The 20,189-nt window shown below is 40.9% G+C and overlaps 1 protein-coding gene and 1 pseudogene across 10 annotated transcripts in view; one reads left to right on the forward strand and one right to left on the reverse strand.

Annotated features, from left to right (window-relative positions):
* Positions 1-379: 379 nt before the first annotated feature.
* Lca5 (Leber congenital amaurosis 5 (human)) overlaps positions 380-20,189 on the reverse strand; it is a 51,640-nt gene continuing 31,830 nt past the window's right edge. For 8 of the 10 annotated variants that reach the window (XM_006511534.4, XM_006511537.4, XM_006511538.4 and 5 more), the window contains 5 exons: positions 10,637-10,774; positions 9,628-9,721; positions 8,651-8,793; positions 7,537-7,666; positions 2,444-5,080 (listed from right to left, as the gene is read on the reverse strand). In XM_006511534.4, coding sequence (XP_006511597.1) covers positions 4,200-5,080; positions 7,537-7,666; positions 8,651-8,793; positions 9,628-9,721; positions 10,637-10,774 — 1,386 coding nt within the window. In that variant the 3' untranslated portion in view covers positions 2,444-4,199. Of the gene's footprint in view, positions 899-2,440; positions 5,081-7,536; positions 7,667-8,650; positions 8,794-9,627; positions 9,722-10,636; positions 10,775-20,189 lie in introns of those variants that run through there. The other 2 variants (NM_029434.3, NM_027448.2) reach the window with 2 other exon arrangements.
* On the forward strand, positions 18,647-19,189 carry Rps27a-ps2 (ribosomal protein S27A, pseudogene 2; annotated as a pseudogene).

The following is a 20,189-nucleotide window of genomic DNA, read 5'->3' on the forward strand; positions in this document are numbered from 1 at the left end:
CCCCTATGCAGAGGCAACAGGCAGACAGTCGCTTTGCTATATCCCTTTAGTCATCTCTACAGCCCATGTGTGCATCTCTTAAATACAGAGCCAACAACACTACCTATCTTACAACGTGCTTCCTTCTACTCTCTTCTTCTCCTAAAAATATACCACTTCAATTGATTCTCATAAGCATGCCCCACTTCACATATACAGAACTCGAAGACCAATTATTTGATGAAAATTGTAATTGGTAAGCAGTCAAGTCTAACCTATTTCCTGACCTCAAAGCCAAATGTGTTTTTATCCTGTTTTGACTCATTTCTAATTTTTATTTTGTTATGGACTGACTTAATATGTTTACAAATGTAGAGGCATGTGCCAGAAATAAACTATTAATTTTTTTAAACAAAAAAGTTTTTTTATTGAGAATTTAAGAAACACATACAATATGTATATATATATATTTTTTTTTTAACCACATTCACCCACCGTTTCTCCCATACACAACTCCCCTCAGATCCACCCCCTCCCAACTTTGGGTCTTAAGAAAAACCAACTCCAGTTTGTGTAGTCCACGTACTCATGGGTATTGGGTTGGGCCAACCACTGGATCTAAGGGAACCTACCAGAGGCTGCAATCTTAGAGAAAGCTGACTGTTCCCAGCAGCCACCAACTGTCCAAAATGCTTCATCAGTGAAGCCATGCCTTCCCCATTCCTAACCTTGTCCTGAGCAGGGCAAGAGCAGAGTCCATCCTTCCCTGATTAAGGCAACCAGCACAGAGAGTGGGCATATCACTGCAAACCATGGGCAATGACTCTTCTGCCAGTTGGTAGACATTTTAGGGAGATAGTGCCAGCTGAAGGGATCCTGTAGATTTGAAGCTATCAACTTATTCTTACCAAAAGATTACCTGAAAACAAGACAAAGCAAAAGTAATAGATTTTGTAGAAGCTGGGTTTTGTTTGCTTGCTTGTTTGGTTTTATTTCTTATGTTGTGAGTATTGAGTACAACATTCTACCTATGAAGTCTGGGTATACGCTGTAACACGGGTGACGTGTTTACCTCAATTCTAAAGAAAGCAAAGATTGACAAAGTACCAGCTACTCGGGAAAAGGGAGGAATAAATGAGCCAAAGGACACGAAAGCAGGAACTGCCATCTCGGCCATTTGAAAACTGTGCTCTTCCCTTTTCTTAATTCCTTCTCCATAACAACCACCAAGCAGCCACATTTGAGTGGCTGTGCCTCTCAGCATGGTTTTGGGTGTGTTAACTCACTCAATGGGTGTATACAAGCCCCGCAAGGTAAACTGCCTCAACAGCAGAGCTTTGCAGAGAGAGAAAGGAGAACGCAGTAGTTCTCAGGCTTCTCCAGACACGCCCGCTGTAGCAGAAGTGGGGTGGGAATTAACGCCTGCCACCTAAGGCCCAGCATTGTCCAGACTTTTTAATCACTGTGAGGCTTTTCCTCTGCCTCATGCCACAAAACCTGTCTTGAGAAACTCTTCCCAAGTTCTTTTTCTGCTCTTCTGTAGAAGAGCTCACAGTGCTAAACAAAGGACGGTAAGTACAGACCCAGGACAGGGTGTCTTTAGTATGGATACCTTATGGTTGGGGGCTTAGAAGCTTAACTGCTTACGGTCTTGTGCAACCAGTTTTGGGGTGTGTGTGTGTGTGTGTGCGTGTGTGCGCACTCGTGTGTCTGCTCCATTTTTTTCAATTATTTATTTCAACTAGCTATAATAACAGCAGCTGTTTATCAAGTGCTTGTACTGTGCTGGGCACTTGGTGAAGCATTCGCCTCCTTGTGCATTTCCAACAGAAGACTGTTACGAACTAAGGAAGCCACAGCCCACAGATATAATTTGCCATGTGAGGGCAGTGCCTACAGGGTGTGTCTCCACCCTCTCTACTCACCTCAATAAGAGGAGAGCACTTTCAATTGATCTTTTTAAAATGGACTTTAATGTGAGAAGGGTAAGTATTGTGAAGCCAAGGGAAAAAAGAAAGACTTTATGGTGTTCTCTTTGCCGAGTTACGGAAATCTCTATGTGTCTAAAGCACTCATGCTGTTGCTTCGGGACACTTTTCCCTTCAGGTGTCCTGAGCAGCCAGGGACTCCAGCTTGGAATGGGAAACGAAGATGAGGAAACCCAGGGTCAGCCAGAAAACAGGACTGTGTTCCCACTCAGCTTCATCCTCCCTGCCTGCACCTTCTCTCTATTACCACGTGAAATAGGTGTCCGTGCAGGAGTTATTAAGGTCGAAGAGATTAATTAGAACTATAATTACCTGATAAGACGCCCACACTGTCTAGCCTGAGTTAATACGAATTCATGTGCTTCAACTAAAAGTCCTGAACAAAATAAAGGTGAAAAATTAAGTACTAGCCCCCCGGATCCTGCTTCCATGGCCTGTCTCCCACGATAAAGTGTCATTCAAATAAAGGATCCCAGTGTGTTTGAACCTTTTATTAGTAAGAGTTCTGAGTACAAATAAATTTAACTTGACATAGAAAAAACTGATTTGCTTTCTAAGTTCTGTACATTTTAATATCAAATTTTAATCCTAAACATCATAATGCCTTTAAGCTTTTAACTTAATTTAATTTTGATAATTCTTTGTTTCATTGGGTTAAATAGTCTTTTAAGTAGAAAAAGGCATAAATATAATGAAAATAATGAATAAAAATTTTTCTGGAAAAAAAAACAATTTAAAAACCTTAAAATTAGAATACTTTGGTAGAAAACTTACAGCCATGAACAAAATTAACATTACATAATGCTTTATCAAGAACTGTGTCACAAATAACATGTTTACATATATTACAATGATTTGCAATATAGTAAATGCTTATTCACAGAAGACCTAAAATCTTCTTTTGAGAAAAGTTTTAAATATTATTTAGCACTTTAAGAAGAGTCTGTTACCAAAAATATGACAACAACCCAATCCAGGAGGATGACAGCAATACGGCTGTGAATCAGGACCGACCAGGGAAGGTCTTATCAAGTACCATGGCAACCCTTTCCCCCAATCAGTATGTATGCCTTGCGTAAGATGCACACTATGAACAAATGGACACACTGCTCCAGTCACCCATGTAACATACAGTGTTTCTCCTCAGCTGATTGAGTACTGCTCCAACAGACCAGACCAAGTCAGTAAATGCCCCTGCAGCTGTCCTGAACTGAGTGGAAGGAGACCTGTGCCTTTCAACAGGAAACTATTGCATCTCCTCAGCCAGGCGGGAACCTTCTTTGTGAGGCTGCATCAGCATCTGTCCTGTAAACCCAAGAGTATCACACTGCTGTCTCCTGAGTTGGAGCACAAGTTCAAATCTTAAAAATATGTATTAAAATTTCCAAACATATCACTCCGGAAACATAATTGAGTTGAAAATTATTCTGTGTTGGCCTGTCATTTCTTCTCCTGCCTGTATTTGGTAGAGAATCTTCCACCTGGTCACCAGAATACTGAGTGTACAGAAGAGGAGAGGAAGGACAGAGCGCCCGAGCCTCCTACAGCCACGGGGAGGGATGCCATGAAGGCAACCGTGTCTCCTGTGCTCTACCGTGATCCACGCAAGTGGCCAGCAGAACAGCAGTGAGTGGCTGCAGGCCTGCAACTGAGGAGTAGTGATTACTCCTCAGGAGTAACTGTCCAGTGTATACTTCAGTGCCCGGGGATATTCTCACAAGGAAGGAAGTCCCAACTTTATTGCCATCACCATTCAAGAGTGGCTTGGCTCTGTCACCTCAGACAAGGACACAGCTCCTAAGTCCCACTGCTGTCTGCCACCTGAGGTCTCTAATCCTACTGCAGACCCTCAATTTCCACTTAGCCATTAGTAGAAAAACAATACTTGGGCTCACTGATGTTGGATCAAAAATAGAGGGAAAAGAAACGAGGAAGATTCCAGTGAAGTGAAACTTCCAATGTGCTAGTTTGGTGAGACCTAGCTGTAAAACAGAAAAATAGTACGCAACAACTCTCCTTTGGGTTCATTTCAAAACAAAAAAGCATTCTTAGCAATGTGGCTTTATGGTACGGCACTATTTGTTTAATTGTGCCATATTTAGCCACTAAAAATTACTCCCTCCTAAGGCTACTTTACCATTGAAAGTTTAAATGTTTATAATAAATACTGTATTAAAATACTTTAATATTTACAATTGAAAAATATATATATACTCTGTGTGCTCCAGTCAGTCATCTGAGGGTAACCTCTTCAATGTCCTCATCAACAGAGTCAACGGCCGTGACTGTTGGCTTATTGCTTGCGTGCTTCAACCGGTGTCTATTTGGATTAAAACTTCTTCCTTCCCTGAGGAAAAGGTCTTCCTCTTCATCGCCAGGCTCCCGGACTCTGCTGTTTCTGTCCCCAGAGAGGAAATGAAGAGGGTCCATGTCACCTCTGCTGGCAGCAGGGAAGTGTGGGTCGGTGCTCTTGGAGGAGACACTGGTGTTGCTGGCGCTGGGGCCAAACAGCTGCTCCATCAGAGTCGCCTTTTTCTCTTTCCTCGACATTAAATCAAGACTGTCTTTACTCGGGCTTTCAGAACTGTTGCTTTGGAAATCTAAAAGGCTACTTTTTTGGCTAGGTGGATTTGACTTCCCTAATGTTTTTCCAAACGAAGGCACATAGCTACCAAATGAAAACTCATCTAGAGGGGCTGGACTTCGGATCTGTCCTGGACTTCGGATCGGTCCTGGACTCCCGCCTTCTCCCCTGGGAGTTAAAAAACTCAAGTCCTGCAAGTGTTGTCCATTAAACGATCGGTCTAAGGACTCGGGGAACGAGTAAGGTCTGGTACTTCTGTCTGGAGAGTGCAGCTTGGATTCGAAGTTGGGCAGCAATGGCAAAGGGGCCCGCCCGAGGTTCTGAGGATCTTGGAGTTCTTTGTTGATTTCGTTCAGTTTGGCAAGGAGCATTTCTGTCTTTAGTCTTTCTGCCTCATCTTCGAATTTATCGACAGACTGAGCTTGATAATTTTCCGTTGGGAATCTCCCAGCTTCCAATGCCAGCTTCTCTGCTCTCCCTAGCAAAGCTGACTTGCCTTTCACCTTATCAAGTTCTTCTCTTGCCCATTCTGTATAAAATGAAATTTTAAAAAAGGAATTTTAAAGTAATAAGTATTTTTAAATACAAAAAGTCAGCTACCATCTTCTGAAAAATGTCTTTCAATCTACATTTGACATTCTAAGCAAGGTGTAATGGACATTGTAATATTTTGTTTCTATGCTTGACATTCTGGATTAGAAAATAATTAATACAAATTGCACTTAAGGATCCCATGGCACACTTTGGTCTTCAGTGTAGCAGTAGGAAGGTTCTCTATGGAGTACTGTCCAATTCATGATGTATGACAAGACACACAGAACAATGAATGAGCTTACATGTAAATTCTTGGCTGTCCTGAGAAGGCAACCCTTATATACAAGTCAAATAGCAAGTGCAGCGATTCAAATCAGACAAAAATCTCAGTTAAATCTCAAATGAAGAGCATTTATTTTTTTAAAGAGGTGTGTACTCATCAAAAATATTATTTTCAGTCCAAGAGATGGTGGCATATGCCTTTGATCCCAGCACTCAGGAAGCAGAGACTGGTGGGTCTCTGAGAGTTCAAGGCCAGCCTGGTCTACAGAGTGAGTTACAGGCTACACAGAGAAACCCTGTCCTGAAAAAACTACCACCAGCACCAACAAATGTGTGTGTGTGTGTGTACATATATATTTCACAGACTAAAAAACATAAGCAAGAAACACTCCAGAGTAAAAAATCCTAGAGAACTGGGCAGTGGTGGCACAAGCCTTTAATCCCAGCACTCAGGAGGCAGAGGCAGGCGGATTTCTGAGTTCGAGGCCAGCCTGGTCTACAAAATGAGTTCCAGGACAGCCAGGGCTACACAGAGAAACCCTGTCTCAAAAAAACCAAAAAAAAAAAAAAAAAAAAAAAAACCACCCTAGAGAATTAAACACAATTTATAATCAAGTTCTGAGGGAAGAAAATGCTTCCAGGAGCAATCTCATGTTTACCAACAAGATCACAATCTGGACAAGAGCTGAGGTAAATGTGTCAGAGGGCTCCTAAATGTGGGAACTGTGACAGAGACAATAAGAGAATGTCTGTGCTTAGAACAAACACAAGCCATATTCTTAAGGGACCCTCAATGAGGTGCAGAATTCATTTGTAAAGGTTCAAAGGGGTTTTTTTGTTATTGTTGTTGTTATTTGGTTTGTTGTCGTTGTTTATGGCCATTCTTGGCAGTTTTCTATAATTTTGAAGTCATTTTCTTGTGAAACAATTAAATATCATAATTTTAAGCACACAGCATATATTCATTCTGATATCAGATCACCCTATAAAGAATAGGGGGTATGCAATGGTATCTGCATTTGGAGGCTGATTATGGAGCTAGAGAAAGTACCCAAGGAGCTAAAGGGGCCTGCAACCCTATAGGTGGAACAACAATATGAACTAACCAGTACCTCCCAGAGCTCTTGTCTCTAGCTGCACATGCAGCAGAAGATGGCCTAGTTGGCCATCATTGGGAAGAGAGGCCCCTTGGTCTTGCAAACTTTATATGCCTCAGTACAGGGGAACACCAGGGCCAAGAAGTGGGATTAGGTGGGTAGGGGAGCAGGGGGGGGGTGGAGGGGAGGGCATAGGGAACTTTCAGGATAGCATTGTAAATGAAGAAAATACCTAATTAAAAAACAACAAAACAAAACAAACAAACAAAAAGAATAGGGGGTGAGGAAGAGCCTAAGGGACCAGGCCACAGTCTTCAGTCATTTTATCCCTTTTTGTTGTTGTTGTTTTCCCTAAAATGAACTGCCTATAATGATTTTCCATTCTGTGGATTAACCCATCAAAGCATCTTGCTCGGCCTCTGGCCCACAGTGATACAAATAACACTTCCTATCCAATATGCATATTAACAACTTCAGGCAACAATTGGATCATAAATCTCTGTTCCATGTATTTCAGCTCAAAACAAACTCAAAAGATTTCTCTATATGCAACTTCCATGGAATTAACTGGGATATGGAAGTTAGTCTGGGACCCCTGGCGCCCACATCTCTAACATCCTTGATCCAGACAGAAATGAACTTCATTTCCATCATCTAAACTGTGTGAACTGCCTCTCCAAACTTAGACGCAATGCTAGTAAAGATCTGCAAATTAAAAACAAACAAAAATGCCGAGAACACTACTCAGGGCCCTGCAGAGCACTGACTTCTGTGTTTCAGCTAGCCCACGACTCAGTTCAAGGCCAATGCAACACAGGGTGCTCTTGGTTCTTTCTCAAGTTTTAGTCACCTCACGGGAGATTTCATCTAAACTCACTGGAGTTAAGTGAGTCATAATTCCCAAGCCCCGATAGTAACTTGTAGTCTTCGTTTCCTTTCTTTCCTGGCTCTATTCAGCTGTTCAGACTCCCTGTTTTTCTCCCTCAGCCACTGCGGCCTCAGCCTCTTCCTGTTCACTGCAGCCACCCGACAGCGACAGCCCCCCCCCCCCACTGTCCCCACAAACTCTCACCACTCTCAGGCTTCCTGGCCTCCTGCTTTGCAGAGCATGGGTCCTCATCTTCATCATACTTTCCTTCTTGTCCCAACACTGAACTTAGCATCTCTGATCCATGTTTGTTGAGATCCTGGTACTCCAGGTACTGTTGTTTTGCATCCAAAAATGCAAATTCACATGGAGAGGGTGGGGGGGGGGGGGAAACAGACTTTAAACTCAGTGGCTCATCCATGAAGCATGATCACCCAGTTACAAATCAAATTAAATCTTCACTTAATACATTAATGAATCACAAGTTCCATGTTTAGAACAAGTCTTAAAAAAAGAAACGATTATCTTTTAGTTTAGCCAAAATTTTAAAGAGAAAGCAAAGATATATTAGAACCAAACAATATAATAAAAATAAACCCCAAAATCTACATGAAACTGTCAAGAGGTAAGCTGTAAAGGTAGCTTGGGTTTGTCTATTTTTACAACTAAATATGTCTATCCAGCTAACTAGAAATGGCAATTACCCAGCTATGGTAGCCAACTACGATGACTGATAGTGAATTGTAGAACACAGGCGACTGACAGCCATACTGAATAAATCTTTTACATCTACATTTTGTCTAAAATCTCAAATTAATAATTAATTCTGTAGTATTTAACTCAAATAATGTTATAAACTGACTCACTAGCCCCCCCCCCCCAGCCCATCATGGTTAACCTTCATTGTCAGCTTAGAATCAGTTGTCTAGGAGATGCACATCTGAATGTATCCCTGAGGAACTTAACTGAGGAGGAAGGCCCATGTGGAATGTGTAGGGACCTACCCTAATGGCTGGGGACAAAAGAGAAAAAGAGGAGGCTGACTGAGTGGCCACACTCCTCTCTGCTTCCTGACTAGATGTCTCATGTCCCCCACCATAATGGAAGACATTCCCTCAAGTCAAAAGCCAGAATGAACCCCTCCTTCCGTGGGTTGTATCTTATGAGATGCTTGGTCACAGAAACAAGAAGGTGCCTAGCACACCTCCCCAGAGGACACAGGACCAGCGAGAGGTGGGGACGTCTGTCAGGAACTTCCGACCACATTGGTGCAAACAGCTTTCCTGGAGTTTGGCTCCAGTCATTGTGCTAAACTCACCGAAGAGAGATATTCTGGTTCATCCCATCTGTTTTCATAGCAGAGAACTGTCTGGGCTGTGAAAGGAAAGTCCTCCAGCTCAAAGTCTTCAGCGGTCTGTACTCCTTTTGTACACTGGTCTGTAAAGTCACTCTGGCAGGATACTACCAAGAAAACCATAGACAAGCTTTCTAATACCGTGGCTGTACATTCAATCGGCAACACTCATCCCAACGGGAGCACACATTTTGTTCGTGAAAGCTAGCAATTATGATTTGAGGGCAATTATACATACACAGATGCTAATAATCTTTCGCAAAGTTGATACTTTAAAAAATTCTGTAATTTACAGGAGATTTATACTTTTGTTTTAAAACAGGACAAGTGCACAATAATACAAACTATGAAGCAAAGTGAAGTGAATGCTATTTGGGATTTGTTCCAAAATACACTAGGAAGTAGAAAGGGGGAGTGAAATGGTTGCAGTAGAGAGTGCAACTGTGAGAGGTAGGTGCTTCATAAATAAGAAGGTTTTTAACCTTTTACTAAAACTCAGCTTATTTAAGGATAACATAAAAGCTGGGCATTGGCGTATTCAAGTTTTTCAAAGACTGCATAAACTCTATCTTTTTAATTTTACACATTCTAATTTTTTTTTAATTTAGGTATACAGGTTGTCTATGTGTTTGTGTGCCAGGTCTGTCTGGGTGCTCAAAGAGCCCAGAAGAGGGTGTTAGACCCCCTGGAGCTGGAGTTTCAGGTCACTGTGAGGCATCTAAGAGTGCTCTGCAAGAGCAGCCCTCTTAACCCCCCATGCCATCTCCCCAGTCCTGGTCCCCTCTTTAACAAAAACAAAAGTTGAAAGCAATGTGATTCCAAGAAAATCTGATCCATAACAAAAGATCAAATATATTCCAAGGACACTCCTTCCCTCCCCCCTTCACTTTAGAACCCATTAGTTAGTAACAGCTTCAGTTGCAGCAATAATCCTTCCATACCATGTTTCCTTTCGATTTCTTTCTCTTTCTTTGGAGAGGATTTGGGCAGGCGATTAGCATAGATGTTTTTTATATCCAATTCTTTCTCCTTTTCCTGAAAACAAACCCAATACAGGGAAGGAAGGTGAGCAGTTTGAAATTAAATATCCTCATTGTGTTGACGGGTGTCTTCTCCATCAGACTGAACTACCTCTAGGTCAGTCCTCCACTGTAACTATCTAACTGGAGAAAGAAAGATCTCCTGGGAGGAGGAACTGAAGGCGCAAATGGAGGGGGTAGCAGGGGCGGGGTTTGGGGAAGGAGGCAGGAGGCAAGGGGAAAAGAGGGAGAAGGGAGAAGGAAGAGGATGCAAATACCACAAGTTCTACTTCCTCACCCACAGAGTGACTAATGCCTAGCTGTCATCCAGGCTCAGCCACAGAGACAAGGGCAGAGCCTCTCTCACGCATGGATTTTGAGTTACTAATGACTTAAAAGTTGGATCAGACTTTTGAACCCAAGAGCTCCTTCACAATATGGGAATGATGCCTTTTTCTGAGAACTTGGTGCTCCAAGAGAAAACTATATAAGATAATGCATATTTCTGCAGAATTCTGAGCAAAATTTCAGTCCATCAATGACCTCTGTAAAATGCAATCGTGTTTAACACAATTAACTAATGTGAACTGTGTCGCCTTTAAACAAAAGGAACTTTAAAAGCAAGCCCTGCCCCGGTCCCGTGCAGAAGAATGCTAGATCATTCAAGAGTGTGCTGCGCATGCTCCTTCCCATGATCCTCTTCTGGAACTCTGCTATTCATTTCACTTACATTGCTCCTGTTGGCATATACAGTATTTTACTTCGTTATAGCAACTATATTAACAATGCTTTGCTTCTAAGTGACAGGTAATAGAATTTGGTAGATTATACAGTAGCAAGTATGAAGGGTGACCATTATTTTAAGTACGAGGTTTTCATGTGGTTTAGATGGCGTGAGAAATCATGCCGCCGTCGAAAAGAGCGTGGTTACCTTGAGCTTGTGATGGAGCCGCTGCAGCTCCTTTTGAAGAACTTTATTTTCATCGTAAGCCTCGAATGCTCTTTTCCTTTCAGCGAGCAGCTGCCGCTGGAAACTGTTCGTGCTCAGCTCCAGGTTCTTCGATAGCTCCTGTGTAACAACAGCAAAGCCAATAGGGAGACAGGGGACTCAGCAGGGTCAGACCACATCCAGGTAGCGCTGACAAGACTTTAAACCAGGCTAAGCTTAGTGTTCAGGAGCATAACACCAACCAGGAAACGGGCTCACGAACAGTAGGAAGATGCCTAGATTAGTGGTCCTTCCTTGCTTTTCCTGATGATGGGTAATCAGTCCTTACACACCTGCTTACAGCACACAGTCGCAAGAGCTCCCAGAATGCACTGCTGGGCAGTAAATACCAAGTTGGATGAGAGCAAACAGCACAGCTATGGAGCTGCACTGATCGCCCTCTCAGGAAACTAGCGGTCCCCATGGTCTCTGACACAGGCCTCATCATGGTTATGAAGAATTCAGATTAAAATATTTAATCTTCAAATAAGTTGTTATTTGCCTACCTTCTAGACGTAAAACCTCACATAAAAAAGGAAATAAAAGGCAGTTTCGGTCTCGCTATCATCAAGGCTGGCATCTCAGAGGTGCAGCGTGCTTTTTCCTCACCACCATAAAAAACCAAAGCCACAGACTTTAGTGCCACAGTCCTTTAGGATGGCATCACCTTCCATTTGGTAAATCAGCACACATTATTTAACCGGATTGTGTTGTCCCAGTTTTTCTGTGCTTCTGGTTTTCCCCATAGTGAATAGACTAGAATAAGTAACTTAAAACATAAATTAATAATTTCTCCAGGGCAATGTTAAGAAATGAAATTTCTTGGTTCTCACTGAAAGAAAAGAGGAAATAAAATGATATTTTGGGAGAAACATTTATCTGGCTTATATCAATACAGAAACATATACATTTCATCTATGTATATATATATATATATATATATATATACATATTCATAAAGTTCAGAAAGAAAGCAAACAGCTTAGTTGTTAAAAAAAAAAAGTAGAAGAAACATCTGACCAGTAATTTATCAAAGAAGACAGAGATATATAGGTACCAAACACAAGGCCCAGAATCCTTTGCTGTGAAGGAAATGCCAAGCCAAGCCACAATGAAGGAACATTACCTATCTGTTAGAATGCCTGAAACTAGGAAGTCTAACTGATAACGGTTCACAGGGATCAACAGCTTCTAATATCAATCACTGTGAGTGGGAATGTAGGGTGGGGGTTTTCAGGACAAAAGTAAGGGCTCTGGTGGCCCCAGCCAGGTGCCTTGGCTTGACAACTTTCTTCAATATGTCAATTAGGGTTAAGGCTGAAAAGCAGAGAAAAACAATTTATTCAGCGTGACTGAAAAAACAGCTGGCCTGGTAGACATCGTGGACCTCAGAATGATCTTAAGGAAATGATAATGCCTGTATTCCAATGGACAAACCTGGGTTAGTAACGATGATGCATCCGAGAAACGCAAAATTAACGATGTTCTAACCTGAGCCTGGTGGTGCATGCCTGTAATCTCAGATATGGGAAGGCTGAGGCACTAGGAGAATGAATTGAAAGCCAGCCTGGGTTACATGGTATGATTCTCAAAAAAATCCAAAATATAGCAACAAAGACATAGTACTAAGCTAAAATGCTCTACGTAGGTCAGTACTGTATTCACAGCAGGCTGGATCTTGTCTTACAGGAGGATTAGTATAATAAAAATTAAGTCAACCGAAATAACAAACAAACAAAACCGTACTGGGGACAGTGGAATAAAAGAAATTACTATATACATGTAAATCCCAAAACTGGTATATTTAGGGCTAAGGGGCACAATACATATAACGTCCCCTCAGAAAGTCGATCTGTGTTAGCACACATGACACAAAAAGAAGATGGGATCCCAAGACTGCATAAGACAAATCAAACATTTTAAATGTTTACAATAGGTGAGTTGGTAAACTATTTAGTATTCATTGTAGCATTTGAGATATGCAACTCTACTTAAGCTTGAAATATTTCTACAAAACAGGTAGCAAGAAAACTGTGCCCTTGATTATTTTTGGGGGGGGGGATCAGGAAGTCATTAAACTGAAGAGAGGAACACACCACGGGTAGAAGGGGTAATGAAATCCGCTCAGGTTCCAAATGACCGTGCTGTTTGTTCAGCTGGAACCCAAGTGAGACCTAGGAAAAGCAACATCCAGAAGGAAGACAAAACATTCTCAAAAAAGATGACAAAGTTTACAATCTGGTCCTTCCTGAAAGAAAGTCTCTTTCATGAAGGAAAGTCAACACTGAGCAACAGTGACAAGCTCAGAACAATGGCAAACCTGGAAAGTGCCCGGAGTAACCTAAAAATGAGATAAACTATCTGAAGTTGTACACTCAAAAGTTTAGAACCCTTGCATACCTCAATTTCTGTGACTGTACAGATATTACCTTGCCTGGGATCAAGGAACCCTTCAGCCAAGGACAGCAGAAGGAACTGTACCAAACAAAACAAACAAACAAACAAAACAAAACAAAACAAAGCACCTTTGAATTCTGCCTCTCAAAGGTCCAGAGGACCTGGCTGTAACCTCACCTCACATATGCACAGAAGATGAACTTAAGTGGAAAGCAAAAGCCAGAACAAAGAGGAAAGGTGAGGTGAATGAGTGAGGAAAGCCACAGCTAGCACTCTGGGGCAAACAAAGACTCCAGCTGTGCTGGAGATGAGCAGGGCTCCAGGTGAGACAAACTGCAGGGCCAGGGCTCAGAAGTTCAACCGGTGTCCATGGCTCTTGCCCAATACTCGAGAAATTTCTTGTCTATTGATCAGGACATAAACTCCACTGGCCACAATATTCATATACTGCAGGACATGATCAAGAAGCCAACCCTGAGAATCCAAGTCTAAAAGGGGCTACCGTACAAACTGCAAGCACAGAGAACATAGTAGCTGAAATTACAGTTTAAAAATGTTCTCTAAATCAAGGGTGAGTAATAGACATCTAAGTAAAAGAGTCATTCGGAATTTCAAATAGACATGACCAGAAAAAGAATGTCCTCAAGGCACATTATCGATAAAATACAACAAAGACAAACATTAGAACTCTCTGCAGAAAGCCCAAACACCACATAAAAATGTACTGTTGTATCTGAAACCCAAGAGTAAACAATGGCTTATAAAGGCTACCATGCAGACCCAAGGTGTTCTTTAATATAAAGGAAGTAAGTGCTTTCCAAAGTAAGCACAAACTAAAGCAATTCATAACTACGAAGCTAGCATTATAGAAGATACTTTACAACAGAAATAGATTTTTAAAATGAGAGTAAGGAAGGAATCAAGCATATTTAACTCAGTATTTATCAAATTTCTACAATAAATAAAGAAGAGAGCAAAGAACAGTGAAAACAAAAGAACACAAAGAAACCAACAGAAAAAAATCCAACAAAGTTACTCTCAAAGCAAATGGCTCTCTTTCAGACTTGCTTATGAGGTGACAAAATCCAACTTCATTGGCAAAGGATACACACACCGAAAGGGGATTTATCCAGCACACAGAATCTGTAAGCAAGCAGGAACAGGCGGGGTGATGCATGATAAAACAGGCTTCAAGACAGAATCAGAGGCAACGAAAAAGACCGTACCCTTAGCAAAAGGAAGCATACACCAAGAGGATATAATGGCTGTAAACACACATGCAGTGCACATCCTTACACTCAGTTCCATAAACAGATAAAACAATGACCTCATCAGACCAACTCTCACCAGTGAGCACGTTATCACGACAAAGAAAAAGTTCTAAGTTAAGATGGACCATAGGGAACAGACTTAACGGACATCTGTGGAACATGCATGACAGCTGTGAACATACTTTCTTTTCAAGAGGTCATGGAACAGTCTCCAAAATAGATTAATTTTAAGCCATAAAATAAATCTTACCAAATATCTAAAGACTGAAATAATGTCTTATAAAATTAAAAATCAATAGAAAACCACAGAAAGAACCAAAGACAAGGAATACATGCACAAAATTTCAAAGAATAACTTTAAAACACATCTAAAGGGGTAAAAAGCAAGCATGCAAACACTGGTCACTCAGTCACTGAAGAAATCAGGGGGAGTGGAGTGCTCAGAATCAAATGAAAGCAAACATGCAACTTACCAGGTAGTTCTAGGGGAGGGGGAGTGTTACTGCAATACAGACCTACATTAAAAGAACCAGAGAGGTCTCAAATAAATAACCTACTGAGAATATACCAAGGTCCTAGAAAAACAAGAGCAACCCAAACCCCGTATTAGAAGGTGAATGGAAATAATGAAGATCAGAGGGAAAAAAAAAATCAGTGAAACAAACTCTAAAGGAACAATAGTAGCCAGGCAGTCCTGACGCACACCTTTAGTCCCAGCACTTGGGAGGCAGGTGAATCTCTGAGTTCAGGGCTAATGCAGTAGAGTTCCAGGACAGCCAGAGCTATACAAGGAAACCCTGTCTTGACTGGGCACTGGTGGCGCACGCCTTTAATCCCAGCACTTGGGAGGCAGAGACAGGCGGATTTCTGAGTTCAAGGCCAACCTGGTCTACAGAGTAAGTACCAGAACTGCCAGAGCTACACAGAGAAACCCTGTCTCGAGAAAAGAAAAGAAAAAAAAAATTAGGAAACCCTGTCTTGAAAAATGAAAACAGAAAATAAAGGAAGAGAGAAAGAAAGAAAGAAAGAAAGAAAGAAAGAAAGAAAGAAAGAAAGAAAGAACAACACTAAAGGAATCAGTGAAACAAAGTTAGCTGTCTGAAAAGATACATAATCAGCAATAAGGAGAAACTCTTAGCCAAAGTGCATAGAAGTTGGGGAGGGGAAAAAAGGGGCACAGGAGGGAAAGAAGAGGGAGAGAGAATATAATAACCCAAATTAATAAAATTAGACATGAAAAGAGGATGTGGCAACAGATACCAGTGAAATCCATAGGATCTTTACTTGATATTTTGAAAACTTCTAGTAAATTGGAAGCTAGAAGAAACAGTTCCATGTCTAGTTTCATAAGATCTGCTGGAACTGAATGAAAGTGATACCCACAACTTAAGGGATCTAGAATAAGCAGTACGGTGGAAGCAGCAATGGACTATCTCCCGATATACAGAAGCCATTATTGATGGACTCACTGCTAAACCCTAGTGACTTTCCTGTGACAAACACACCTGACCAAAGCAACTTAACCAAGGGAGGGTTTAACTCACAAGAGATACCTGTGGCCCATGTGTACTACAGCACTATTCCTAACAGAACTATGGTTCTTTGAGAACTTCTTTTCTTTCCTTTTCTTTTCCCTTTCCTTTTCTTTTTCCTTTTCTTTTCTTTTCTCTTCTCTTCTCTTCTCTCTCCCCCTTCCTTCCTTCCTTTCTTTGTTTTTTTTTAATCAAATATAGTCTAACAGAAGTCAAACTGAAAAAGGAAACATCAGTTGAGAAAATGTCTCCATCAGATTGCCTAGTAGGCAAAAGATCATTGAGTGTTTTCTTGACTGATGATTTGCTATTGTCGGTGCCATCCCTGAACAGCTGGAATAAGAAATCAGTCTGCACAAGATAGTAATTCTAATCCTTCATGACCTCCTCTTCTGTGCCTGCCTCCAAGTTCATGTTTGATTTCTTGTCCTGACTACCATTCATAATGTACTGTAAGATATAAGATGAAATAAACTCTTTCCTCTCAAAAAAAAAGAACAATCTAAGTGCTTGTCAAGAGATAAAAATATAAAGGAAACAACATAATACATGCATAACATATACACACATCATATACACACATACATATACCACTACACACATACATGTATCACATATACACATACACACATACTATACATACATACACACATCATATACACACATACATACCATATAAACACACACACATATATATACATACATATATCATTATGCTTATGTATATCACATATAAACATACACACATACCATATGCACATATACCATACACACACACAAACACGCATACCATACACACATACCATATACCATATATATATGCATACCATATATCACACACATATTATACACACACACATACATACACATACACATACCATTTACATACATACACACATACCATATACACATATACCCATGTACCATAGAGTATTATTTAGCTGAGAAGAAAAAAGCTCTGTCATTTTCAGAAAATTCAATGGAAGTTATCATGTTAAACAAAATAAGCCATGCACAGGAAGACATATACCATGTAATCTTTCACACATACAAAAACAAAAATCCGTCATCCCCAAACCAGAATAGTGATCACTAGGGACAGATGCAGGAGAGAGATGGCTCTAGCGATCCATGTCATGAGCCTATATGGAAATACCACATGAATCTCATTAGCATGTACAATTATATGTACTACTAATGATAGATACTAACTTAATGATGGAAATATAAAACCTGAGGTGAAATGAACAAATATGAATTATTACTCTGAAGGACTGAAAATGGAATACAAGCCATCAGTCTCTAAGTGTTAAATGAAAGGCATAATCAGCAGAAACAGACAAAACAAATACGAACTTTGAAAGAAGTGTTCAATCCAGAGGCATAAGAGGTGAAATGTGTAGTAAGGAGTGACAAGAGGATCCCTTATACATCATTCTACAGGAGACTTTTATAGCCTTGAGTTTCATAAACTGCACAAGGACAGCTTAGAATAAAATAAAATCATATGTGAACACTGACATAAAACTCTCCAGTATTAGCATAAAGAACTAAGCAATAGGTAAAACTGCATCAAGCAAAGGAACATTATCCCCTAATGTATCTCAATAAATCTAAATGTATCACACTAATGAAACAAGAATGCATTAATCATTCCGGTGGGTCAGGCAAAGGCAGGGATCCAGGCGCCTGCTAAGATGCAATTATCATGTCAAACAAAAGCCCAGTGCCACGTTTCCTGCTATGCACGAGTTTCACTCCCAGAGAAAGATCCAGAAAGGTGCTTAAAAGTGGTGATCTCTAGGTGATAAGACTATTTCATTTTCAGAGGGTTTTCCTCTTTTAAAAAGTGAACAAGAAAAAAAAAACCCACGAAAAATTAAAAGACCAATTCTAAAGATGTGCTTGAAAATAAACAGGCTAGGCTGGAGACACTCGTCATGGCTTCAGTAGAATAAGCCCTGAGGAAGGACACCACAGGGCGCTTGATTAACATGGTTGTCTTTTTCAAAATAAGACCAAAGGCAAAAATAGATAAGTAAGTAAATGTTTCAGATATTCTCTTCTGTTGTATAATATTATGTGAGGGGGGAAACATCTTTAAAATGTAAAGAAATTAAATGGAAACCAAATCTCTGACTAGTAGGATGTTGGAGACTTTTCCCAATGCTTCTTAATGAATTTCAAAATGTCTTTAAAGAAACAAACAAACAAAAAAATTAAACATTCAACTTTTCAAAAGCCAAGTAGGTCAGAATCCTAACTCTTTCAAGAGACAGATGGGGTGGCCACGGCTCAACAGCTCCCCAGCAAACTGAAAGTGGCTGATTTTCTTCGGATTATTCCTTCCTCCTTAACAAAGAGGAATATCCTTGAACATCAACTGAATGAATACCATTGGGGACGTCATTGGACCAACATTCGTTTAAATGGGTCTCCATGTCATCTTAACCACTCACTATTCAGTGTTGCTACAGCTCAGTTCTGAGGCCTGACCCTCACCTCATCAGCCCACCCTAACAGGCTGCCACATAGGAGGACCCTGGCAAGTGACAAGGCAATGTCAACAATTAGAACGCTCTTCCTTACGAAGAGGGGAAATCAGTCGCTATGTAATGTCCATCAGGCTAGTACTGCACCAAGAAACGCCCCTCCACCCCAAAGTGTTTCTCCTCTTCCATGCAGCAGTCCTTTGAACAATGAAGTGACATTTTTTTCTTAGTCTGATCATTTCTTTAAAAAAAAGCATTACACTTTCCGATCCGCCATCGTGGGTGGAGCCGCCGCCACGATGCAGATCTTTGTGAAGACCCTTACGGGGAAAACCATCACGCTCGAGGTTGAACCCTCGGACACTATAGAAAATGTAAAGGCCAAGATCCAGGATAAGGAAGGAATTCCTCCTGATCAGCAGAGGCTGATCTTTGCTGGTAAGCAGCTGGAAGATGGCCGGACTTTGTCTGACTACAACATTCAAAAGGAGTCCACCCTTCATCTGGTGTTGAGACTTCGGGGTGGTGCTAAGAAAAGGAAGAAGAAGTCTTACACCACTCCCAAGAAGAACAAGCATAAGAGGAAGAAGGTTAAGTTGGCTGTGCTGAAATACTATAAGGTGGATGAAAATGGCAAAATTAGCCGACTTCGTCGAGAGTGTCCTTCTGATGAGTGTGGTGCTGGAGTTTTCATGGGAAGCCACTTTGACAGGCATTACTGTGGCAAGTGTTGTCTGACTTACTGCTTCAACAAACCAGAAGACAAGTAGTTGTGTATGCGTTAATAAAAAGAAGGAACTCGTAAAAAAAAAAGCATTACATTATTACATTATTATTACATGTATGTGTTACACGTGTACAAGCACATGTGCCACGAGCACATGTGGGGGTCAGAGGACAACCTGTATAAGTCGGTTCTCCCCTTTGGCCACATGGGTCCCTAGGATTGAACTCAGGTCATCAGATTTAGCTGCAATCACCTTTACCTGCTCAGCCAACACAAAGACTGGCTCTGTTTCAGCATGTCTTACAAGATTGGCTTGCTGTTGCTACTGCTGCTGCTCTTTTAACTTCCTAGCTGTCCTGTTTGCTCTCTCTATCAGCTTGTTAATATTTTGTACATGTTACCATATGTACTCTGAGCAGTAAATTAAGAGTTAACAATACCTCCTACCCCACGGTTATTCCTATCTCTAAATAACTCCCTTTGTTGGCACTTTAAGAAGTAATACAGCCTTAAAAGCTAAAATATGTTCTTTAGTAGAACCTGAACTATTCAGCCAGAGGTTCCACAATAAAGACTCACAAAATTAAGGGTTTTTTAATATATATATAAATGAAAATTTAATAGTTAACCTTTACCAAGTTTTATGATCCTGTTTGGAGCCAAATTTTGAGCTATAGGGATATAGTCCATTTTGAGCTCACTATCTTCAAACTAGCCATCCTTCACATCTCTGCACCTCTCACAAATGCCTCGTGAGTCCATTTAGTCACTCATTCTCTCCAGAAACATTCCTTCTATTCCAGAAAGCATATCAAATACCGTGAGCACAAAATCAAATTAGTCTGGTTCCTGACATTTAGGAATGTGGTCCATTGATAGCCAAAGGGGATGCCATGCAAAGCAATACTTAGAAACATCTCCACGTTCCCAGAAGTTGTGTCTGCACCAAGCACCAAGTGTGGCTACAGCCACAGATCTGTGTGTAAAGTCTCTTAACAGTATGTTCAGTTAGTTCATGTCTCTTCAGTGAAACAACATGATGAGACAGGGAATGCCTTAGCCTGTACAGTGCCTGCT

The sequence above is a fragment of the Mus musculus genome, chromosome 9, assembly GCF_000001635.26.
Source record: "Mus musculus strain C57BL/6J chromosome 9, GRCm38.p6 C57BL/6J".
NCBI lineage: Eukaryota > Metazoa > Chordata > Mammalia > Rodentia > Muridae > Mus > Mus musculus.